The 27318-nt window shown below is 37.0% G+C and overlaps 1 protein-coding gene across 12 annotated transcripts in view; it reads right to left on the reverse strand.

Moving 5' to 3' along the window:
* The window catches only part of LOC106075983 (neurexin-2-like), a 164486-nt gene that overhangs the window by 50905 nt on the left and 86263 nt on the right, over window positions 1-27318 (reverse strand). For 11 of the 12 annotated variants that reach the window (XM_056022311.1, XM_056022304.1, XM_056022301.1 and 8 more), the window contains 3 exons: window positions 11031-11177; window positions 3724-3884; window positions 262-288 (listed from right to left, as the gene is read on the reverse strand). In XM_056022311.1, coding sequence (XP_055878286.1) covers window positions 262-288; window positions 3724-3884; window positions 11031-11177 — 335 coding nt within the window. The remainder of the gene's footprint in view (window positions 1-261; window positions 289-3723; window positions 3885-11030; window positions 11178-27318) is intronic. The other variant, XM_056022302.1, reaches the window with a different exon arrangement.

Consider the following 27318-nt stretch of genomic DNA (forward strand, 5'->3'; position numbering starts at 1 on the left):
TTCAAGCAGAAAATAAGCCAAAATTACTGGGTCTCAGGAAGCTAATGCAATAGAGAAAATAAAACCACCAAATTATTTCAGACTCTGGGCGTTGGAGTTTGACTCAAAGAGAGAAATGTTGAAGTTTTATTTTTATATTATTTTTTTTTAAAATCAAAGTTGCCTTCAGAGTTGTAATAAAAAATCGGTGTTAAATTTTCTCCAAAGAAAAAAAAAAGCCAGCGTGCAGGCGATGGTCGGAGTAGGGATATTTTTACTTACGTAACAAACACCTTTGTCCCTAGTTAGCTAAGCAGACAAAAGTTGTTTCAATAAAGCCGACCAAAAAAACAATATAATAATAACAAATTGAATTCTTGAATTGAATCAGTTAAAGAAGAAAAAACATGTTGAAATGTTAGTCTAGTCAGTCGAATATTTAGGTTGTCAGTCTGAGGCCTATCGGGGCGGGGGGGGGGGGGGCTAAATTTATATTACAGTGCAGTGGACGTACCAAACGAATTCATTCCAAGGGTTTTGAGTTCGAATTCTAACAAATATTCCTTCCAAAGGAAAGAAGAGTGGACCAGAGCCCAAATGTAAACCCTAACAAAGATTAAAGACACGATAGACGTTTCATCATCTTATATTGAGATTTAGTGATAATATAGGCTAGACCAGTGGTTCCCAAACTTTTTTTTGTCTCATAGACCCCTTACCATGTTTTCCAGTTTTCGGTAGAACCCCTGCTTAACTAATTATACATTTTTCAAAATTCATCCACGTCCAATGTGTATTTTTTTCTCACTTATTTCTAAGTCGTGTGTGTATTTATTAAGAAATTATTCAAAATGAAGCTAAATAAAATGTAATAGCTATTACATGAATTTACAAAACAAAAAATAAATGCCTATTAGTGGGCTGCTTTGATACAATATTCAAAATTGGGCTTTAATTTAATTTAGGTTTAATATTAAAACTTCTCAGTTAGTGATGTCCAGTTTTTTTTAAAGAATTATCATTAGAAGATTGGCAACTTTGTTGAAACCTTTTTTCCCCACTAGATATGAAGATAGAATAACACTGCACCTATACTTCATCTTCTGAATGGAAGACATTGCCATTATTATTATCGTCTCAAATGATCCCCAAGCTTAGATTGTTTCATAGTGTCATTACTTTGTTGCATAATAGACACATAGGCAAAGGAGGCAATGAAGAAAGGGAATGAAGTCAAATTTCAAATAATCAACACCGTGCTATCTACATTTCTTTTTGGATTTGGCAATGTTTCACAAAGACAGAATTAAGATATTTAACTACAATGCTAACATTTACAAATTTAAAAATTAATTCGAATATCAGGATTAATTCAAAGGATTACTTAAGGTACAAATCATGTGTTTATGACTTAATTCCATGAATAACAAATACAATTTAAAGACTCGACCTGCTTTATATTATATAGACCCCATTTACATCACATAGACCCCCATTTCATTTTTTTCACTCTCGTAGACCCCTTGGAAGTTGTCATAGACCCTAAGGGTCTATATAGACCACTTAGGGAATCACTGGGCTAGACTCAACATTCTACTCCACCATCACATAATACAAACACTTCCTTTTTTTTTTTTCAAATTGTTTACTTTTGGTAACTCCGGTCTACAAACTCTGCGTCCGAAGTAAAATAATATCGATGGGGTATATAAATTAGCCGATAATACCTGTTGACAGGAAGCCATGTTTGATTAGATTTTTTTTCCCGTCTTTCTATCGGTGCATGTTTAGCTTGGCAGGTTTTTGCTGCAAGTCTGTTGTTCTTTCTGATCAGCTCTCTCCTGCTCAATTGGCCAGATGACAGTACACAATGTTGGTGCAGTAATGAGACCGAGCACTGTCCCAACTGGCACATGCTGTTGACATTTGTGCTATTTGTTTGTCATACAAATATGGCAAAAGGGTTCGTTTCCTACTCATTCCAATCTATTTTGTGCTTCTTGTCAAAGTAAACAATTTGTAGTCTTTGAATCTTAGGGTTGCCAGATTGAATGGAAAAATGTGAGCGTTTAATTTAGCAGCTTAGTTTTTAAAAAATAATTCCTCCGTTGGCTAAACCATAGTCGCTACCATAGCCCTAGTAGATAGATAAGATCTATATATAAGAACGTTAGTCCAAAGTCGTTATAGGCCAGTGTTAGAATTCGCCATTGTTCCATTCTAAGATCCATAACTGTGCACCCAGTCATAAGATTTAAGATCCACTGTTGTGCACACAATCTTAAGAATTAGGATTATTCTTTGTGCACGCAGACCAAGGACGTAAAATCCGCCATTGTGCACCCAATCTTAGGATTTAAGATGCATTATTGTGCACACAGTCTTTGGAGCTAGTATCCACCACTGTGCAATTAGTTTTTAACATTCACCATTGTGCACCCAGTTTTAAGAACTCTTAGTGTGTGTGTGTGCGTGTGTGTGTGTACCTCAAGAATCAAACGTTGTGTGTGTGTGGCTAATGTTGACGCTTCAAGGCGATATAGTACAAAGCATGTGATGAGACAAAACAGCAGAAGTTAATTGAAAAATGCACCTCACAGTCTTATATATGGCTCCTCCTGTCTCGGAAGACAATGGATGCGCCCAGGTGACTGATCAAGCCAATTTTGGAGTTTGCCACAGTTCGTGCATGTATATGCATCTGTCCTAGGGCAGTATATAAGCATATTTCAACGTGCTACGGAGGCTAGATACTACTAGCCGCTGGTCACTAATCCACCGCGATGTTCGAGTGACTAAGAAATAGTTAACTTGCCAGGGAACCACGGCGACAAAAATTGCGCTGGGAACTCAATAGGTGTACACCCAAGTGACCGGAAACACTTTTACTTTATTTTCTTAGGGATACTTTATTTTTTTAATGGACTCAGCAAAGATAGTTAGCCTACTTACCCATGCAACTAATAGGTGGATTTGAAAAACTATGGGTAGCCAACGAAACAATTGGTAGCAACCAAGCTAACAAGTAGTCAACGAAAAAAAGGTAGCCTCCAAAACATTAGGTAGTCCACGACCCATTAGGTAGCCAACGAAACAATTGGTAGCAACCAAGCTAACAAGTAGTCAACGAAAAAAAAAAGGTAGCTTCCAAAACATTAGGTAGTCCACGACCCATTAGGTAGCCAACAAACAAAGAGGTAGCCCATGAACCAATACAGACTAACTAGTAGCGTACAATACACTATTGAAAGGAAACTAATGTACTGAGCAAGAATAATTAAACGAGGCAGTGGGCGAAAAGGCGAAAGTAATTGATGCTTGTTTTAGAAGTCGATTAGTGTTTGTCAGTGTCACCAGTCAGAATAAACGTATTGTCGAGAATGGGCACCACAATAGGGCATCTATCAATATTTACTTCTGAACTCCATATCCTTGCAATATTAAACAACTTTGCTTTATAGTAAACTTTTAAAAAAGTCATAATAACATTTTAAAAATAACTATCATAAAGATGAAAATGTCTATAATTAGACCACAACTAGCCTAGTAAAAAAGGGAGATCATTTTGATGGTTTAAGACGTCTAGCCTATCCTAGTACATAGATCAGTGCGACTAAGCCGGCAGTGGTCACTGTTTGGAGATGGTAGGTAATTGGTGCTCTACACACACGCGCGCACGTACAGACACGCACACATGAGGAAGGAAAGAGGGCCACACCTCATTTTCTCTCCATGGAGACTTACCTCTTTCGCATCTCTTCGTATGACCAGCTGGTGCCATCGATTGTCGTCGAACCTCGCGTCTGCCGGACGAATGTTGACCTCGAACTGGCCGGAGCCTAGGTTGACGGTCAGGAAAACGCCCCCATCAATCAGTCCGGCCGTAATGTAATCCTTGGCGTTGCCTATGGAGAAAGATATACAGTCTAGATAGGTGACGTGTGTCCCAGTTTCAAAATGTGTATTTACATTGTCCAACATATCAAACATGCACATGTCACGTGTCATTATCACATGATAATATATTCTCAAAAAAAAACAAAAAACGCACGAGTGCCTGAGCAATTAGCTTTCTGTACACAGCTTATATCCACTGTCTGTCTGGTACAATGTTTATAGACATTATTTTTCACACAATCGTTCTCGGATCAAGTTGAAACTTGACACAATTATTTACCGCAACTAACAATAAATGAATAAATAAAAACAAAACTATTAGTTAATTAATAAGTGGTAATTAATTATTTTGCTTGGTATCGAAAGAAATACTACTTATTGAGATATGTGGCTGTATGTATGGAGTTATTCCCCTATTTACGTTTTGTAGATTTGTTTTCCTCCCACTTCCCCTCCTCGGATCTAGTTAAAATTTACTAATTAGTGGTAACTGATTTTTTTTAATAAAAAAGGGCGCTTTTTTTCTGCAGTACTGTTATATATGTGGCAGTGATTTTGAGTTTTTCCCTTAAATAAGCTTTGTTTCAATAAAGGTTTAAACAATATTTTGCTTATTTTTAAATTTAGAAGTGAGGCGGTTGCAGTGCCTACATGGTCTTATGTACCTAGCTAGTTCTCTTGCTAAACGAGCAGAGCGACGTTCTGGGCGGATTGTTTCAGGACTGTCAGGACTGAGTGTGGACATTCCAGGCGCCGAGTTCAGGTGTTTTTGTTTCTTCTTGGGGTTTAGATTCGTTTTATTTTCCCCAACATTAATTGGATCCCCCCACCACTCGCGGGAGACTGGCCAAAGTCATAGAGGACAGGCAATGTTTAGGGCTCCTTTTCCAGCCCCTTCCTCGTGCTTAGGAGGTAAGCAGTGCATTCCTAAAAAAGGGCTGCTTAGACGCTCAGACGGCTGCAGAGTTCCAGTGCTGTCAACAGCAAGCACATGGTCTGTGCCATCTACGTGTAAGCTTGTAGCTATGGCTGCCAGTGTATCCACACCTGCCACTTTGCCACTTGCCTATAGCCTCAGGGCTTTTTGATTGATGAACATGGGAGATGACAAAGTGGCTTACGCGATGAAAATGTATTAAATAGAGGGAGATTTATGCTGCTAATAATGAATACATCAAAAATGAATATGAATACATCAAGCTGCCGGTACGCCGTACCGGTGCGTACCGTCACAAAAAAGCACTGTATAATATATATAATATATATATATATATATATATATATATATATATATATATATATATATATATATATTATATATATTATACAGTGCTTTTCACATATATATATATTAGCCATATATTACCCGCTGCCCGCGTGTCTTAACTTTATTATTGCAGATATATTCACTGATATAGTGCAATAGAAACAATTAAAGAAAATAATAATGTTATAAGTAAGGCGAATGCATGAATTCATGAATATAAGAAGGTTATGAATGGAGCTAAAAATAGCTAATCGACCTAAATCCAATTTCTTAATGAAAACAATGGCTTGTGTATAGATCTATAGTTAGAAGCGCGCGATATCAAGAATAGAGTTGTACTCATGGCGAACGAATGTATGTAAAAATGCTTTAGAAACACAAATTTGAAGGGTAATTTGATTTAGATAGGAAATGAATGGACTATATTTTGTATGTTCATGTGTTAAAGTAAAAAGCAGATCTGTCATCTTAGAATTAGATCAATAGTTAGAGTTAGATCTAGGCATCGGATATTTGTGTGCCAGCGCGGAGCCTTCGCTCTGCTCATGCATGACCTTTCCCTCTTGTCTCTTGTAAACCTGTCTATTTGGATTCTAAAGTACGTACGTCAGGACGTCTAATTTCACAGATATAAAGAACACATTTATGTAAAAATGCTTTTAAAACACTAATCTTTAGGTTAATTTTATTAAATAATGAAATCAATAGCCAATATTTGTCTTTTCGTGTGTCAAAGTAAAAAACTACCTATGCAAAGTGTAGATTTAAAAATTAGATTTAGATCCTTTCGATCTAAACATGGTAAACATGGCCTAGATCCATGAAATAGTAATACTTTCATAGAGTTGGGCAACTTTTTTTTAAGGGTCCTAAGTTTGTTTTAAGGCTACTATACATACGTTACGGTTCCAGTTAGTACCCAAGGAACATTTATGCCAAGTTTTATCAAGATTGGTCAAACGGTTTTGATTTCTCTGCGGACATACACCCATACAAATATACACACGCCATATATATATACAAATATAATATATATATATATATATATATATATATATATATATATATATATATATATATATATATATATATATTTGTATTGTGGGCGCCCCCCTTTTAAGGATGAGGCTCTTTGTGGCTGCACATTCTTTCACTGCCGTAAATCCGGCACTAATTAAAGATTGTAATCCTAACAAACTCAATCTCTCAATGTTTCTACCGGAAGTGTGTACTCCACCAAAGTGTCCAGATCTAGCAGTGTACGTAACCTCTAACAAGGAGATTAGAGAGCAGTCCTGCAACGACATCCCAGCAAGCTAACTTTACTTAAAGACCATCGACTTCAGTGATCAGGTCATGATTTACGTCAAGACCACACAAGCTACAACTTAGGGCACCCACTTTCATGGACTCCTCATCCACCTTTTATCGTACGCGTTAATTTTTATGAAGAATAATGTTTTAAAAAAAATAATTTTTTTTTTCATTATCTATAGGCCTATTCATCTTAATTGTATATATATCAGTTGAACTTTAAGTCTCTAGGTATCCAAAATGATTCTCAACACTCGACATGTAATATCTATTATATATAATTAAAGGGCTCTATATTTAAAATAGCTTAGGAGCTGAAGTCTCGAGTCCAGTCCTATGAGTGATATAATAAGAATATAGTGTCAGGAAACAATTTGAAAAGATATGCAGGTATTAGGTCTAAATATGAATAGTGATAAATCCGAGCCTATGACAATGGTCGTTGCCATGGGTAAAATGTAGCTGTGTGTAAATTATTAGAAAGTTACTATCTAAGTACTAGAGGAGGCTGGAAGTTTTAGAACAGATGCAAAGCTCTCTCTCTCTCTCTCTTTCTCTCTCTTTCTCTGCAACAGTTATTACACAGGGAGCAGATCACACAATTGGATTTAGACTCCGCCTCCAATCAATCACAATTTTGAGATTCTGAATTCCGAGCCCTGATCTTTTCAATGCTATAGAGACATAAACAGTTCCCCCCCCCCCCCCCACTACCACTGATATTTATAGGTCAGACAACAATAGAAGTCTAAATAAATCAAAGTCCTGAGTCAAGTCTCTGTGAGTGACATCGAGCCTCCCTAATCCAATTTGTTTAACGTCGAGAAATGACCGCGGCTTGGACATTGTGTATCACGTGATGTAGAGACTGAAAGGTCAACGTAGAAGGTCATCTATGCTGCCACTTTGATAATAATATTAACAACAACAATAATAATAATAATAGAATGTCTATAGCCTTAGTATAGCGCTGCTATCAGTGGCGTAGCAAGGTACATGTGGGACAGGTTCAAAAATGTGATGGTGGCTCTCTCCCACAAGCTGAGTGTGACAGAAACCAAATCGTGTCATATCTATGTATCAATCAGTAGCGGGCTAAGGGGGTGGCAAGTGGGGCAACCATCACAGGCCACGCGAAATAAAGGCGCGAATGGAGATTCCCTGTCACCGTCTGCTTCGAAAACCAGATAAGTTCTCATCAACTAGGATTTTGTTAAACTTGGTCAAAATTTTATTGCAAGTCTCGTGGTTCTCCTTTCTAATTAATAGTTACTTTCCGACCTCAGCAGCTTTGGAATTTGCAAGCTGATAAGGCGGATGGGTCTGGATAGCACCTCTACTTCTTGTGTCCTTAGAGAAACACTAGGGGACCACTGAACATATAATACACACCTTGACATCAATGGCAACTGTACAAATCAAAGGTGACGTAAAAAAAAAAAAGCGGAACAGGAAATGGTGCGAATAAAAAGACCTACATAAAAATGTATTTTCATCGCTCGCACACATTCCAGTTCCCTCTCTAAACTTTTGTTCCCTCGCTTTTATTGTTACTGACGGCAAGACATAGCTCTACTTCCGGTCTCTTCACATCTCTTTCCGTTTCCTGTTGATAGGACAAGCGGCGTTGATCTGCATACGTCAGGGCTTCTCAATAAAATATGACCAGCAATCACAGAGAGAGGGAGAGAGAGAGAAAGAGGGAGAATGAGAGAGAAAACAAGTTTAATCTAAAGGGTTACATGTAATTGGATGGCTGCGGTTGGTCCCGGATTGGAACATTATAATCTTTATTTTTTGAAGGAATATCCAACACTTATAGCCAAAGGATACTAGAATGGCTAAACTGGCTTAAAGAACATTTTTAAAATCTTTTTAAAGTTCATCTGTTGTTGTTGTTTTCAGAGCATGAAAAATCACAATAATGTGGTAGCACTGAACTAGCTCTACACTTTTTGTCGCCGGGCGATCTATTGCACTGCTTGCGTTGTTAAATAAAATCCAGTAGTCAAAATATTCCTTTAACACCTGGTATCTTTGCTAGTAAGGCAACAATCCATCTGTGTATGTGTGTCGTAAACGTCTGGATGTAGAAACAAAGGAAAAACAAAACGAGTTTTTTTGACAAGCATGAACTGATCCATTCTGATTGCTATTTGTCACGATTGAGCACAATCACTCAGAGCGGGGCGGGGGTAATAGGCGCGATCCATCAGCACCAGATTGGCATCCAGATGAAAGAGTTAATACCTGATGAGGTGGCGCTGTACTTCTGCTGCACTGACCCTCACACGTTTTAACTCAGCTCACATCTTTTAAAGTACATTTATCGACCACTCACACCCAAGCTCACTGTTACAAACTCCGGAGGTGTGGCCTAAGGCATTTTGTTTACACCGGAAGTTTTAACTAGCGTGACATCACGTGCTCTAGATAGAGTGACTAAAAATAGATAATAGATTTCTGGATTATTATAGAGTGGAATCTTTATCGAGTTCAACAGGAGCATCCATTGCTGATTGTATTGATCTTAGTCTCCAGGCTAATTGATTGGTTTGCCCAGATAGGCTGTAGGTTTTCGGAAGACGGCCCCTGCTTCCCATATCCGACGTTCATCGTCGTGATGAGATTTGTGGGACATATCCTTAGACAAGACGAAACAAGTTTACCAAACTCAGACAAATCATGGAAGCTGATAATGAGAAAGCGAAAACAGGGCCGTCCATGTCCAGCATGGCGTGACACCTTTCTAGAAGACCTAAAATCCGTGGGCACCAGCTAGTTAGAGGCTGTGGGCGTCGCCTATGACCGATCTCTGTAGAGAGAGCTTGCCACCCTTTCATATCCTGGTTGCTAATCAAGCCGTCCCCTTTTACTGGATAGATTATAGGAGAAGTACTGGGTACCTAAAAAGTAGCATTCGACGGAACTTTCTCTGTGAATAGATTTCATAGATGTAGTACTATTGAAGCCTAAAATCCGCTGAAAAGATACTCTGGAAGTCGCCTATTACAAACTTTTTGTCGCCCTATGCGCCCAACGAGGTGTTGAGACCTACCTTCACATCACTTATCCCGTAGTCTGTTGGACCTATGGGGCACCACACAAGATCTGTTGACCGTCTTTCTCCATTCTTCTCTATATTTTGCATTTGATAGAATCTCTTTAAATGACAGGCTCGTCCATATTTTTATGTTGTTTTCCCGTCGCTTTCTTAGTCTGCCTCTTCTTATTTTTCCTGGTACTGTTCTCTGAAGGAAGGTCTTTACGAGTCTTGAGGACCTTGTGATATGGCCATAGTTTTAGTTTGCGTTTTTTGATAGTAGTTAGCAAGTCATCGTGGGGTCCAGTCGCTAATTAATCCTGTTTTTAATTTCTTCATTTGAAGTGCCATCTTTCTATGTCAGTGATGCCCAAAATTCGGCCCGCGGGCCACATCCGACCCGCGACGTGGTTCCATCCGGCCCGCCAAAACGTCGACACAAAGTATTGAAAATCCCCTCTCCATCAAAAAAAAAAAAAAAAAGAAATTGGGAAAAAAAATCTGCTTGACAAATAGCAAGTGATGCAGACAACTGATTTCTACTCCGTGTTACTTGCTGAAACCATTTCTGAAACTCCGAAAAGAAGAGTTAAGGATGATCACAATAATTACAAGCACTTTATTCATAGGACAAAACATTTCAAAGATGAATCTTGCGAAAGTCATGTTACGTAATTGTCTCATGGACGAACATCTAGAATTCTAGATCAGTGCTTCGACATGGCGTCTCATCTATGAAGTTGGATATTTAAAAGTTGGGTTAAGAATAAACTTCTCATGAATAGATTCAGGGATTTCTAAAAACAGTTGCTTATGGTTTATTTCCTTTTGTTTCACATTTTTGTTGATGTGGCCCGCGACATGAGTGTCGGAAATTAAATTGGCCCGCCGGCTGAATAAGGTTGATGATCACTGTTCTATGTGATACCAAGAATCTTTCTGTAGTATCTCAGTTTCAATGCTTTCTAGTTCTGCAGACAGCATCCGAGGTTCGCAAGCATAAAAGAATGTGGCCTTGACCAGTCGGATTTTAGTATCGAGTCATTTGTCTTTCTAGTTTTAAGTTACGTTTAGCAGGCCTATTTCACATAGATATGCAGACCCAACTGTGAACTATATTTTCTGCCACGTCTAACGTAGATAAAGTTATTGTCTCGGCCAGTGATAATTTTATGAATTTTTTTTTCAAACTATGGATCCTTTTAATACCATTTGGGTAATTTATAGACCAACTAAAATCATTCTGATACTTAGCTAAAAATAGAAAATAAGAGTGATTTTTTTTTGTAATAATCTCAAATTCGACGTTTGCTTTAAGTTTAGCGCGTGTCATTTTAACGCGCAGGTTTTAACGTAAGGTAAACGGAAGTCCGTTTGTAGAGTAATAAACTGCCTATTGCTAAGTGTCTGCATTCCAGCGGAAAAGGGGGAGGGGGCGTACATTTACACATGCACAGCATCCCTAGTCCCCCTTAATCTTATTTATTAGTAGGACTCTCCAATAGCACAAGACACTACAGAATCACTGACCTGTGTAAAACAATAAACTGCTGGGTTGCTTCGTCCGGAAATCCAACATAATCATATCCTGGTTGCTAACCAAGCCGTCCCCTTTACTGGATAGATTATAGGAGAAGTACTGGGTGCCCAGGAAAGTAGCATCCGACGGAACTTTCTCTGTGGATAGAAATCATAAATGTAGTATTATAAATACATGGTCTAGAATCATAAAGGTGGCAGAGAAATGAAAGTAGAGTGACTGTGTGAAGACTTGAACTAAATGGGTGGTAAAAGTTTAACTGCCTTTTGACATTTTAACTGTGTTATGACATTTAACTGTATTATGACATTTTAACTATGCTATGACATTTTAACTGTGTTATGACATTTAACTGTATTATGACATTTTAACCATGCTATGACATTTTAACTGTGTTATGACATTTAACTGTATTATGACATTTTAACCATGCTATGACATTTTAACTATGTTATGACATTTTAACTCTGTTATGACATTTTTATTTTGTTATGAAATAATAATAATAATAATAATAATAATAATAATAATAATAATAGAATGTTAGAAACGAACGAGTATTCATTCTTTGGCGCTGCCAGGGTTGAGTTTTGTGAAAGGAAAATAAGATTAATCGTAGTCCCATTATCAGTTATTATTATTATTATTACATCTTAATTGTGTTTGACATTTAAACTGCACTGTGACAACTTAGTTTTACTAAAACGAGAACGATACTTTAAGGACTTCAGACTCAATACTTTAAAGACTTCAGCCTCAATACTTTAAAGACTTCAGCCTTAATACTTTAAAGACTTCAGCCTTAATACTTTAAAGACTTCAGCCTCAATACTTTAAAGACTTCAGCCTCAATACTTTAAAGACTTCAGCCTCAATACTTTAAAGACTTCAGCCTCAATACTTCATAGACTTCAGACTCAATACTTCATAGAATTCAGCCTCAATACTTTAAAGACTTCAGCCTTAATACTTTAAAGACTTCAGCCTTAATACTTTAAAGACTTCAGCCTCAATACTTTAAAGACTTCAGACTCAATACTTCATAGACTTCAGCCTCAATACTTTAAAGACTTCAGACTCAATACTTTAAAGACTTCAGACTCAATACTTTAAAGACTTCAGCCTCAATACTTTAAAGACTTCAGACTCAATACTTCATAGACTTCAGCCTCAATACTTTAAAGACTTCAGCCTCAATACTTTAAAGACTTCAGACTCAATACTTTAAAGACTTCAGCCTCAATACTTTAAAGACTTCAGCCTCAATACTTTAAAGACTTCAGCCTCAATACTTCATAGACTTCAGCCTCAATACTTTAAAGACTTCAGCCTCAATACTTTAAAGACTTCAGCCTCAATACTTTAAAGACTTCAGCCTCAATACTTTAAAGACTTCAGCCTCAATACTTTAAAGACTTCAGCCTCAATACTTTAAAGACTTCAGCCTCAATACTTTAAAGACTTCAGACTCAATACTTTAAAGACTTCAGCCTCAATACTTTAAAGACTTCAGACTCAATACTTTAAAGACTTCAGACTCAATACTTTAAAGACTTCAGCCTCAATACTTTAAAGACTTCAGACTCAATACTTCATAGACTTCAGACTCAATACTTTAAAGACTTCAGCCTCAATACTTTAAAGACATCAGACTCAATACTTTAAAGACTTCAGCCTCAATACTTTAAAGACTTCAGCCTCAATACTTTAAAGACTTCAGACTCAATACTTTAAAGACTTCAGCCTCAATACTTTAAAGACTTCAGACTCAATACTTTAAAGACTTCAGCCTCAATACTTTAAAGACTTCAGCCTCAATACTTTAAAGACTTCAGCCTCAATACTTTAAAGACTTCAGCCTCAATACTTTAAAGACTTCAGCCTCAATACTTTAAAGACTTCAGCCTCAATACTTTAAAGACTTCAGCCTCAATACTTCATAGACTTCAGCCTCAATACTTTAAAGACTTCAGCCTCAATACTTTAAAGACTTCAGCCTCAATACTTTAAAGACTTCAGCCTCAATACTTTAAAGACTTCAGCCTCAATACTTTAAAGACTTCAGCCTCAATACTTTAAAGACTTCAGCCTCAATACTTTAAAGACTTCAGCCTCAATACTTTAAAGACTTCAGACTCAATACTTTAAAGACTTCAGCCTCAATACTTTAAAGACTTCAGACTCAATACTTTAAAGACTTCAGACTCAATACTTTAAAGACTTCAGCCTCAATACTTTAAAGACTTCAGACTCAATACTTCATAGACTTCAGACTCAATACTTTAAAGACTTCAGCCTCAATACTTTAAAGACTTCAGACTCAATACTTTAAAGACTTCAGCCTCAATACTTTAAAGACTTCAGACTCAATACTTTAAAGACTTCAGCCTCAATACTTTAAAGACTTCAGACTCAATACTTTAAAGACTTCAGCCTCAATACTTTAAAGACTTCAGCCTCAATACTTTAAAGACTTCAGACTCAATACTTTAAAGACTTCAGCCTCAATACTTTAAAGACTTCAGACTCAATACTTTAAAGACTTCAGCCTCAATACTTTAAAGACTTCAGACTCAATACTTTAAAGACTTCAGCCTCAATACTTTAAAGACTTCAGACTCAATACTTTAAAGACTTCAGCCTCAATACTTTAAAGACTTCAGCCTCAATACTTCATAGACTTCAGCCTCAATACTTTAAAGACTTCAGCCTCAATACTTTAAAGACTTCAGCCTCAATACTTTAAAGACTTCAGCCTTAATACTTTAAAGACTTCAGACTCAATACTTCATAGACTTCAGCCTCAATACTTTAAAGACTTCAGCCTCAATACTTCATAGACTTCAGCCTCAATACTTTAAAGACTTCAGCCTCAATACTTTAAAGACTTCAGACTCAATACTTCATAGACTTCAGACTCAATACTTCATAGACTTCAGACTCAATACTTTAAAGACTTCAGCCTTAATACTTAAAGACTTCAGCCTCAATACTTTAAAGACTTAAGCCTCAATACTTTAAAGACTTCAGACTCAATACTTTAAAGACTTCAGCCTTAATACTTAAAGACTTCAGCCTCAATACTTTAAAGACTTCAGCCTTAATACTTAAAGACTTCAGCCTCAATACTTTAAAGACTTCAGCCTCAATACTTTAAAGACTTCAGCCTAAATACTTTAAAGACTTCAGCCTTAATACTTTAAAGACTTCAGCCTCAATACTTAAAGACTTCAGCCTCAATACTTTAAAGACTTCAGCCTTAATACTTAAAGACTTCAGCCTCAATACTTTAAAGACTTCAGCCTTAATACTTAAAGACTTCAGCCTCAATACTTTAAAGACTTCAGCCTCAATACTTAAAGACTTCAGCCTCAATACTTTAAAGACTTCAGCCTCAATACTTTAAAGACTTCAGCCTTAATACTTAAAGACTTCAGCCTCAATACTTTAAAGACTTCAGCCTCAATACTTCATAGACTTCAGCCTCAATACTTTAAAGACTTCAGCCTCAATACTTTAAAGACTTCAGCCTCAATACTTTAAAGACTTCAGCCTCAATACTTTAAAGACTTCAGCCTCAATACTTTAAAGACTTCAGCCTCAATACTTAAAGACTTCAGCCTCAATACTTTAAAGACTTCAGCCTCAATACTTTAAAGACTTCAGCCTCAATACTTCATAGACTTCAGACTCAATACTTTAAAGACTTCAGCCTTAATACTTTAAAGACTTCAGACTCAATACTTCATAGACTTCAGACTCAATACTTTAAAGACTTCAGCCTCAATACTTAAAGACTTCAGCCTCAATACTTTAAAGACTTCAGCCTTAATACTTTAAAGACTTCAGCCTCAATACTTTAAAGACTTCAGCCTTAATACTTTAAAGACTTCAGCCTCAATACTTTAAAGACTTCAGCCTCAATACTTTAAAGACTTCAGCCTCAATACTTTAAAGACTTCAGCCTCAATACTTTAAAGGCTTCAGCCTCAATACTTTAAAGACTTCAGACTCAATACTTTAAAGACTTCAGACTCAATACTTTAAAGACTTCAGCCTCAATACTTCATAGACTTCAGACTCAATACTTTAAAGACTTCAGCCTTAATACTTTAAAGACTTCAGACTCAATACTTCATAGACTTCAGACTCAATACTTTAAAGACTTCAGCCTCAATACTTAAAGACTTCAGCCTCAATACTTTAAAGACTTCAGCCTTAATACTTTAAAGACTTCAGCCTCAATACTTTAAAGACTTCAGCCTTAATACTTTAAAGACTTCAGCCTCAATACTTTAAAGACTTCAGCCTCAATACTTTAAAGACTTCAGCCTCAATACTTTAAAGACTTCAGCCTCAATACTTTAAAGACTTCAGCCTCAATACTTTAAAGACTTCAGACTCAATACTTTAAAGACTTCAGACTCAATACTTTAAAGACTTCAGCCTCAATACTTCATAGACTTCAGACTCAATACTTTAAAGACTTCAGCCTCAATACTTTAAAGACTTCAGCCTAAACACTTTTAAAAGGAAGAAAGCTTTGTTTCATTACAACTTTTCCAATAGTAATTTCTTTGATACAATATTGTCGTAAACAAAACTCAACCATTGCAACCTATAACAGGACGGCATTCATGCTCATAGCTTAAGTCTAAAAAAAGGTCGCAAGCACTTGTTTGCTAAATTTAGCTGCTTTATTTTGAACTGAAGTAAACTGTATTTGCAATTCATTGCACTCTTTTGAGTTTTAGATGAAAAATGTATATAGTTCAGTGATTCCAATCCTATACGCATAAATTTATAGATCAGTGAATTCAAGCATTATTCGTAAGCTGGCAAAGGTTATGTACTCATATAGAGCTAGATTTAAACACGAATCAATAAGTTGAGAGTCTTCAGTTTACTATTATTATGAAATGTATAAATATTAACGTAAGCTCAATATAATCATTAGGAGATACCAGATCTAATATTAGCTAATTATTATTTATCAATGACTTTAAAGTCGGACAGTCTCTAGATTTACTTTAGCCTAGATCGCAAGCGCAGCTACTTCAAAGGGAGCTAACAAGTACGTGTTTTACAATCAATACCAACACTTTGAGAGTTCTAGCACCTATGTTATTTATAGTAGCAACACAAGCCTCAAGGGAAATCACCCAAGCACCGATTTCAATATAAAACATCGCAAAAAAAAACAATGTTTATATCTAGAAATATAGGTCAGTGATTATATTTTGATTTAAGAAAGATTGACAGTGCTAGTGGAAGAAATCGATGTCTTTTTTTTTTAGGGGGGGGGGGGGGGGAAACAAATATTTCTTTCATCTTCTTAGTTCTTCACTTCATTACTCATTAATAAATACCACCCCCTCCCACCCACACGAGTTTACACATTAGTCACATCCATTCCTCACATACTCATTAGGGATCTCACACAGATGTGCTACTCTTTTCTTACCTCCCCCCTTCTCTGTCTCTCCCGGTCTGTTTTCATCTCTCTCCGTCTGTCTCTGTCTCCATCTCTCTGTCCCTTCGTCTCTCGCTTTGATTCTCTCGCCTCTGTCTCACTCTTTCTCTCCGACTCTCTCCATCTCTCAATCTTTGTCTCTTCATATTTATCTTTGTCTCTCTTTTGGAGACATCGATTTACCTCTCACAATATTTTATGTATGCATAAATAAATTTCATATATACATAAAGCTAATTATAAATAGAAACACTGTCTTCAGTGCAAGAAGTTTCATTGACATATCAGAATGACTTCAGGGTCATGCTTTCAACAGTATCAGAGGTGTTTCGTTCAATTATTGAGTGATGTGCGAGTCCTAGATTCCTACTAGCAGCCCAACCCGCTCTAAATCTTCCTTAACCAAGACGAAACTGAAACAAGTTCTTTAACGAGACAGCTCAGAGTCCACTTGGTCAATAGTAGACGCGAGTACGACCGACGTAGGTGGGCTTTAGAAAAGGTCAGCAAGGGCTTCAAGTAGAGCTGCTCATGATGTAACTAACTTTCAAAGGGTCAATGGGACAAAGGAGAGCTCTTTTTTATTTAAGGAAATTTGTATTTCATATTGATCCTGATACGAGAACATCTTTGAAATGCAGTATATAAAAGGGGAGAAAATAGAAAAAAAACTGTTCTTCTTTCTTTCCAGGGGAAGCGACTAGGGCAATAAGAAAACAAAACAAGACTCCTGTTGGGCTGCCTAAAAACTTTGTGTATTGCACTGGTCGGGGATTCAAAAGTGATCTCTGTCACGATCCACGTTCCTCAAGGGACTATTTCATGGCGGACACCCACACAGCGACTGATACATTGAAGGAAAATTTTTTAAGTTCCCCGGTGTGATCGGCCTTTGGCCTCGCCTCTAGTCCAGAGAGTCTTGAGAAATAGAGAAGTGATCTATTTAAATCTTCTTGGAACTCTCCCAGACAGAACAAATGTTCAGACAGGCCAGTGAAATGGAGTTTTCGTTGGCCTAGAGTTTCAAGAGTCCATGACACATGATTTCTGCCAACATAGTATAGCGAAAAAAGATTCAGGCAGATCCCGCTTTTACCTATGATCTATATCAAAGATACCCAAAGCATGGTCCACGGGTCATATTCGGCCCATGAGGTCTCACAATACGGCACCTCGACTTTCCTGCCGCAGAGACTCAATTCCAATGGACTTGACAATTTTGTTGTCAGTGATGCGGTCCTTGACACGCGTGTCGGAAATTGATTTCTCTCCCCTGGCTGACCAAAGGTTAGCATCACTGACAAATGTCGACCAGATTTCTTGTTCCGAATATTGCTCCAAGGCCACAAGAGGAAGCGCTCCAGTAGTAACATCGATTCCCAGCTATATAAGAAGCATCAATTCTGAACCAACTTTACACAAAATACCAATTCCCAGTTAAAAAGACACATCGATTCTTAACCAGCGCTAAACAAAACATCGATTCTCATTTGTATTAGAGATATCGATTCTCATCCAGTCTTTTAAAGCTTTTATAATAAAAATTGTAAACGCATTCACTTTCTGTTAATCACTGACAGCAGCTTGATGGTCACTTCTTCTAAATCTTATATTGTAAGCTGTATTACGTAATGTCTAGTCATTGAATGTATCTAAAAAAGGGGTACACTGATTTCATAACTCCACTGTCTTGCGGTGTTTAGGTTTCAGGAATCAACCTTGAGGAAAAATCAGAACTCTTAGAAATCGAAGCTATCCACTATGGAATTTCCTCTGGGTCACAACAGCAAGGTTGAAAGAGGAACCATGACGCATAGACAGGCCCCGGATATCTTTATCAACGAATAAACCCTTTAATTAAGAAGAAAATCTGATCGCCTCAATTGCCTCTCGAGATAGAATGAGCCGTAACCTCGAAGAAAAATTAAGACTTAGAAATTGAAACTATCCTTCCGGCAGCTTCTGCAACTGGAGTTGGTGCTTAAGATATTACAGAGCATCCCTTTGGATCTGGTTGCATCAATTGCATCTCGAGAACTAAATAGTCATAACTATATAAGCTATTTAAACGCGAGATACGGCATTATTGGCAGATGGCGAGCTGCTGGATTTGAGGAAGGGGAGGCAATGTTCACTTATGAAGAATGACTGTATTAGTTCCCATTCTCAGATACCCGAACCTGCCGACATGTTTCATTACAACTTACATTCGTCAGAAAACTTGGCAAATACTGATAAGGTCAAACAAGGGAGACTATCTGGTATGGCCTTTTAGAAAATAATAAAAATAAAAACACAAGAAAATGGTACAATTATATTAAAATTTTAAAATATATATTTCAAAAACGCTTTTGTCTCCTGGTCAAACTTGTTACATATTTGTAATTCTTAAAATTATAGGCCTATAGAAACATGATTCTACCGTAATTCTACGTATCCCAATAAACTCTTTCACGTAGATAAAAGCAAACTGACCCATATCGTCGATATATACTATATCAATGTTGCGTAAGTAGACGTTAATTCAATCAATGAAATATATGATACCGCGGTGAATCTATTGCTGATTATATATTAAAAAAAAAGGCTTCATATGCAATAAAATCTGGCACATAATTTTTATTATTGCAGCAGGGGAAAGAGGAGACAATCGATCCGGTCAAAGTGGGCCGTCATCTCACTTTGCAGACGTTAATGAGGCCATCATTAATGAATGAAGGAAAGCGATACATTACGTCTAGGCCACGTGACAGACATTCAAAGAAAGCGAGATGTATAAATATGTAAAAGTACAAGACCTAGTTGTAAGATGAATGCACGTGCCTAGACTTTACGACTATTAGGAAGTAACAGGGCTAGATGCACATTAGAAAGGGAGAGAATAGCGCATTGGGGAACCAGTACTGAGGAAATAAAGTGAGGGATAGTGAGAGAAAAGAGTCAGAAGATAGAGAGATATGGGAGCATTTGAGTAACAGGGAAAGCAATGGACGAACAGACCAAATAGGAAAAAGAAAATAATAAAAAGAAATGAAAAAAGAGAACGTGGGAAACATTTATTGAGAAACAGCAAGTAAGAAATATATAAAGTAGGAAAACAAAAGGAAGAAAGGGGGAAAGCATGTAACAAAAAATAAATTAATTAAATAAATGAAAAAAAAAGTAAAGAGATAAGATAGAATGAAAAAAAAAGTAAAGACAAAAAATAGAAAATAAGAAAGAGAAAAGTAAGAAACAGAAAGTAAGAAATACAAAGTAGGAAAAAGAAAGTAAAAAAAAAAAAGAAACTTTGAAAGAAAAAGTGAAAGAAGGAAGAACGAGAAAAAAAGAAACGTTTTACAAGCAAGAGAAACTGTTATAAAGAAGGGAGGGGGGGGGGCAAACACATTTCTATTTCTATTGCATGCAAGAAATAAAGGCTTAGAGAGAAAACAAAACAATGTCATTTTCTTGAGAAATTGAAAGGGAAAGAAAAAAAAAATGGGGGGGGGGGAGGGGATTACTTGGTCCCGGATGAGACTGATATAGATTTATCATAAAACTTGTTGATCCAAATTTTATTTTGTTTCGCTTCAAAGATAAGAGGTGAGTGCGAGTTTTTATGGATTAATTTGAGTTATCAGCATAGACCATATATAGTCTATGGTTTACAGTTTGCTTTTCAGTTGGAAAATAACATTTCTCAGAGAAGCAAACACACTCTCACACACACACATACACACACTCACACAGGGGGCATTAAATTAAAGATGAGGATGTAGAGAGGAGCAGGAAAGGAAAAAGAGAAAAGACGTGTGGCGTAAAGTGGAGCTTGGACCATTCGTAGCAAGACCATTTGTATTTCAAAGTGAGACCTTCCTAAGTGTGTGGACTCAAGTGTTGGGTGGGTAGGTCAACAGGTTATAGCTCATTTGTTTCTAATGTAAGGAACAAGGACAGAAAGAGAGAGAGAGAGAGAGACAGAGAGACAGAGAGAGAGAGAGACAGAGAGAGAGAGAGAGACAGAGAGAGAGACAGAGAGAGACAGAGAGAGAGAGAGAGAGACAGAGAGAGAGAGACAGAGAGAGAGAGACAGAGAGAGAGAGAGAGAGAGAGAGAGAGAGAGAGAGAAGGAATGCTATAGAAGTAACTGGATGAATGTGTCATAAGAAATGTACTCATCAGACCTACAACCAAGCAATATTAGAAGACACTCATCAGACCTACAATCAAGCAATAGTAGCAGACACACATCAGGCCTACAATCAAGCAATATTAGAAGACACACATCAGACCTACAATCAAGCAATAGTAGCAGACACACATCAGGCCTACAATCAAGCAATATTAGAAGACACACATCAGGCCTACAATCAAGCAATAGTAGCAGACACACATCAGGCCTACAATCAAGCAATATTAGAAGACACACATCAGGCCTACAATCAAGCAATAGTAGCAGACACACATTAGGCCTACAATCAAGCAATATTAGAAGACACACATCAGGCCTACAATCAAGCAATAGTAGCAGACACACATCAGGCCTACAATCAAGCAATAGTAGCAGACATACATCAGACCTACAATCAAGCAATAGTAGCAGACACACATCGGGCCTACAATCAAGCAATAGTAGCAGACACACATCGGACCTACAATCAAGCAATAGTAGCAGACACACATCGGACCTACAATCAAGCAATAGTAGCAGACACACATCGGACCTACAATCAAGCAATAATAGCAGACACACATCAGACCTACAATCAAGCAATAGTAGCAGACACACATCGGGCCTACAATCAAGCAATAGCAGCAGACACACATCAGACCTACAATCAAGCAATAGTAGCAGACACACATCAGGCCTACAATCAAGCAATAGTAGCAGACACACACCGGGCCTACAATCAAGCAATAGTAGCAGACACACATCGGACCTACAACTAAGCAATATTACAAGACAAGTTTAATACAATTCTTTTGACAATGCTAGAATTTAAAATAAAAAATGTCTGCCCAACCATTTAGTAATACTGATGAGTGCCTAACCACGTGAAACATAGTGTTAATGATTGCTGGTACTTAAATCTCGTTTTATGAACTCACCTCCCCCCCCCCCCCTAATTTGTTTCTTTCTTAATGCACGCTCAACATTTTGTGTTTGTTTTTTTATCTTCCAATACCCTCCACCCACCCACTGTAGTCAAACGATTCTCATCAAATATTCTACTAATCGATCTGTTGTCTCTGACATCGCCCCCCGCGGCTAGCAGAGACCTTGCTGATGAAGCGTCTGAGTAGAACTGCTGACTAAAAGATTCTAGTCAAAGAAAAAGAGCTTGTTAAGAGATCCAGCGAGAACAGAACATGCAGCACACTGTCGACAAAACAAATATGTTGCATACATTTGGCGCGGTGGCTAAGAGCTTGACTTTCGAATGGGTTCGAATCCTGGGGAAGACTTGGATTTTTGCTTTCAGGATCTTTAGGTCGCCTTTGAGTCCACCCAGCTCTAAAGGGTACCTGACACTAGTTAGGGAAAAGTAAAGGCGGTTGGTCGTTGTGATGGCCACATGACACCTTTGTTAACCCTGAGCCATAGAAACAGAAAAATATGACCTTTACATCATCTGCCCCATATATCACGAGGTCTGAAAGGGGTACTTTACTTTTTACTCTAGTATACATTTATCTATACGGATATGAAACGTCGTGTCTTTGTTATAATAGTGGTTGGGGACATAGATAAAGATTTTAGCAGTACAGGAGTTGTTTTTTTTTATGTTTGTTTGTTTTGTAAACTGTTTTACATATTTCGGATGTTACTTCGGATCTACATCTCACCCCAAACCTCCCGCGTGACAACGGGGGATGGCGGCGGGCAGGGTATGAACCCTGGACCATCGAGACCATCGTCTAGAGCGCATACCTTACGACCAGTCCATCCTAAGGTACAGCACAACTAACTTAAGTCGTGGAAAACTCATCTCACTTTTAGCTCAACCAATTCTATTTTGTCCAATGCAAAAAAAAAAGGTTAATGGTTAAAAATGTTTTTGCTAATGAATTATTTCTTTAGAAAAAAGCTGAGACGAATGACTTTGCACTCATTACACACAGAGCTAATGTATTCCTCCTTATTTACTCTTCTTAGTGGAGATTGTTTTGTCATGTCTTTCTAGGGCGAGATCTAGGCGGACCAATACAAATGTAGCAAGCGTACTTTAGGAACTAAAAAAACAACAACAGAAGTTTACGTATTAAGGGCTTGAAAACAAGTATAAGTACTTTAGGCTTTAAGGCTAAAACAGAAGTACAATTACTTTTAGAGGTAAAACAGAAGTATGCGTACTTTAGGGGCTAAAACAGAAGTAATGAACCTAGTAATACATCACAATTATCAACAAACCAAATTACTTGCAATATAAGTTTTCTTCGTTGTTGTTATGGACGTCTACAAATAAGCGCACTTTGTGCTGTATCTGCCGAGAGTTCCTTAAGCAGCCCTCCAAAGAGGCGCACTTTGTGCTCTATCTGCCAAGAGTTCCTTAAGCAGCCCTCCAAAGAGGCGCACTTTGCGCTGTATCTGCCGAGAGTTTTTTAAGCAGCCCTCCAAATTGGCGCACTTTGTGCTGTATCTGCCGAGAGTTCCTTAAGCAGCCCTCCAAAGAGGCGCACTTTGTGCTCTATCTGCCGAGAGTTCTTTAATCAGCCCTCCAAAGAGGCGCACTTTGTGCTCTATCTGCCGAGAGTTTTTTAAGCAGCCCTCCAAATTGGCGCACTTTGTACTGTATCTGCCGAGAGTTCTTTAAGCAGCCCTCCAAAGAGGCGCACTTTGTGCACCATCTGCCGAGAGTTCTTTAATCAGCCCTCCAATGAGGCGCACTTTGTGCACCATCTGCCGAGAGTTCTTTAATCAGCCCTCCAATGAGGCGCACTTTGTGCACCATCTGCCGAGAGTTCTTTAAGCAGCCCTCCAATGAGGCGCACTTTGTGCACCATCTGCCGAGAGTTCTTTAATCAGCCCTCCAATGAGGCGCACTTTGTGCACCATCTGCCGAGAGTTCTTTAATCAGCCCTCCAATGAGGCGCACTTTGTGCTCTATCTGCAGAGAGTTCTTTAAGCAGCCCTCCAAAGAGGCGCACTTTGTGCTCTATCTGCCGAGAGTTCTTTAAACAGCCCTCCAAAGAGGCGCACTTTGTGCTCTATCTGCCGAGAGTTCTTTAAACAGCCCTCCAAAGAGACGCACTTTGTGCTCTATCATGCCGAGAGTTCTTTAAGCAGCCCTCCAAATAGGCGCACTTTGTGCTGTATCTGCCGAGAGTTTTTTAAGCAGCCCTCCAAAAAGGCGCATTTTATGCTGTATCTGCCGAGAGTTCTTTAAGCAGCCCCTCGGTAGAACTCAATGTTCACACGATCATCTTTTGGGTGCTTTAAAGAATAAAAGCGTGGGTCAAGGTCGTTTTATCCAAGGTCTCCTGGCAGTTGAGTTTTTGTAACTGAACATCGTTTTCCTACATGATTCTGTCCAGACTGGACTCCAGACAAGTCCAACCGTCTGGAGAATTTCGACCATTCTAACACGAGAAAGTCGAGAAGAATCGCGTTAAGGAAGACGTTTTGAAATGTCTTTTTTAAAAAGTAGAGTCGATATTATTCAAGACGCCTCACGCGAAAACCCAATAGAGCCTATATATTTAAAAAAAGATCATTTTAGTAGATGAAATGTTTAAAATATTTTAATCAGTTAAACATTAGTAATAATTTCATTTTACTTGGATAATAATCAAACATGGTAACTACAGTCAAAACTACATTTTGTTTTTACGCTTGAAAAAGATATTGACCGGTTCCGCACACTTTTGACAGAACGTCGTTTCCCCCTTGAGAGGAACTCCGGGAGGGGAGGGGCGCCCTACAGTTTCAGAAACGCTGGTTAAAAGTCTTATTATTTTGCCTGTTTCCGACTTCCTAAAGCAGTGATGGGCAAACATTTTACGAGCGGTTCAAAAAAGAAAAGGACACATCTTAATGGGCCATATTTGTTTGTACGTAACAAAAAAAAAACACAATACGTAAGTACGTGAAGGACAAAGTCATGCTATCAACTATCAACATTTAATTAATGCGATGTATGAAGCGTCGGGTGTTCTGATACTAGTTTATCATAGAGCTGTTCAAATTTAGTCGTAGTGGTTTTTTTTTACACAAATTAATTGTGATGTTTAATCGACAATCTATTTCTGAGACACATTTTTCAAACTTTAACTATAAATTAAAATTCATTAGAAAAATATATTTTTAATAAGACAATATATCTATTATACAACTTAAAATTAAATAAAATATATAAACAAAAATTACAGAAAATTTTTTTGGGTCAAGTCACACACGCCATTGAGTTGCCAGATAGTAAATTAAATGTTATCTTTGCAAAATTCTCTCGAGAAAAAAACAAACGACAACCCAATTTTAAAAGCCTAGTATTAAAAGTTAACATGGTTCTAAAGAAAGAACACGGACACACGGACACACACGTCATATTGATGTGTTGTTGTTGTTTTTAAACAAATTGTTCCCGTTATTATGAAAACACAATTTGCTGTCAATTCGAGAAAATATTAGCGCCCTTTTGTAAAGGGGTGATGTTGTGGTCAATGTGTGTAACGTTGAAGAACGCTGGGTTCGTGTGTCCACTTAGCACGTACCAGACACGAATAGTATACAAAGACTTGAGTAGATCTTCAGCAGACAAATATAAGGTGTATTCAATAAAAATATATAATGCACTTATACACCAAAATATCTAATTTGCAATATAACTACATCCGCATAACAGCGGTATCAAATATACAAGTCCTTTACAGGCTAACACAACTTCAACACAACTTCACTACTAGAACTACATCCGCATAACAGCGGTATCAAATATACAAGTCCTTTACAACACAACTTGACTTCTAGAATACATCCGCATCACAGCGGGTAACAATCAACCTCGATAATATGTATCGAGATCTAAGTACAGAAGAATAACTACTAGAAATACGTGTAGTGCCTTAAGTCCAGGGGACGACTCTACTCAACTCAAAGTTACTACTGTTCTCAAGTGACCAAAAAATACTACAATTTAGTCATTCTTACTTCCTCTGCTTAAATCGGAGGTTTCACGTGTCTTTCACCCTCATGACCCGAGGTGAACATAGAACAGGGCGATGTCAACCGAGACTGTGACATTTTCCCTCTTTCACATCCCTCCCACCATCCGGGATCTACCTTCATTTGCTTCCCAATCATTCGCTGTCCCTGGTTATGCTCTTACTTTAATACGACAACATCGCTACACGGAAGTTATGCTAAAGTTGAGCTTTAGGGGGAAAACAAAAAGGCGAAACGTTTTCCAGGGGAACACACAAAAAATCGAAGCGAACACTTTCAGAAAATTAGTTTTCCCTCAATGTCGGTTCAGAGAGACGGAGACACAGCCATAAAATGTGCTGGAGCGTTTGTTCTCGAGGAGGCCAGGACGTGGGGTAGTCTCTGTTGTCATCTATAGCCTCTGTTGGTACAAAGGATTCCACCGTGTCTTTTATCTAGTCAAATCCTGCGTTGACTGACCATTTAGTGAAACAAAATTGTGTTAAAAAATAAAAAAAATAGAATGCGATTTTATTAAGATACTAAAATTCTAACATATTTATTTCCAATAATGTTTACTATATAAAAGTCGATATTTCATTCTATATTCAGAATTCTATATTTAGAACAATATTTAGTATAATTTTTTTTTTCTATATTTAGAACCCTATGCCATTCGATTTTCATTCTAAATTTAGAACACTATGCCATTCATATTTTGTTCTATAAGAAGAATGCTCTGTAAATCAATATTTCTTTCAATATTTAGACAAATATTCAAATCGATATTTCTTTCTATATTTAGACAAATATTCAAATCGATATTTCTTTCTATATTTAGACAAATATTCAAATCGATATTTCTTTCTATATTTAGACAAATATTCAAATCGATATTTCTTTCTATATTTAGACAAATATTCAAATCGATATTTCTTTCTATATTTAGACAAATATTCAAATCGAAATTTCTTTCTATATTTAGACAAATATTCAAATCGATATTTCTTTCTATATTTAGAACAATATTCAAATCGATATTTCTTTCTATATTTAGACAAATATTCAAATCGATATTTCTTTCTATATTTAGAACAATATTCAAATCGATATTTCTTTCTATATTTAGACAAATATTCAAATCGATATTTCTTTCTATATTTAGAACAATATTCAAATCGATATTTCTTTCTATATTTAGAACAATATTCAAATCGATATTTCTTTCTATATTTAGAACAATATTCAAATCGATATTTCTTTCTATATTTAGAACAATATTCAAATCGATATTTCTTTCTATATTTAGACAAATATTCAAATCGATATTTCTTTCTATATTTAGACAAATATTCAAATCGATATTTCTTTCTATATTTAGAACAATATTCAAATCGATATTTCTTTCTATATTTAGACAAATATTCAAATCGATATTTCTTTCTATATTTAGAACAATATTCAAATCGATATTTCTTTCTATATTTAGAACAATATTCAAATCGATATTTCTTTCTATATTTAGAACAATATTCAAATCGATATTTCTTTCTATATTTAGAACAATATTCAAATCGATATTTCTTTCTATATTTAGAACAATATTCAAATCGATATTTCTTTCTATATTTAGAACAATATTCAAATCGATATTTCTTTCTATATTTAGAAAAATATTCAA

The sequence above is a fragment of the Biomphalaria glabrata genome, chromosome 3 (genome assembly GCF_947242115.1).
Source record: "Biomphalaria glabrata chromosome 3, xgBioGlab47.1, whole genome shotgun sequence".
In the NCBI taxonomy this organism is placed as follows: Eukaryota; Metazoa; Mollusca; class Gastropoda; family Planorbidae; genus Biomphalaria; species Biomphalaria glabrata.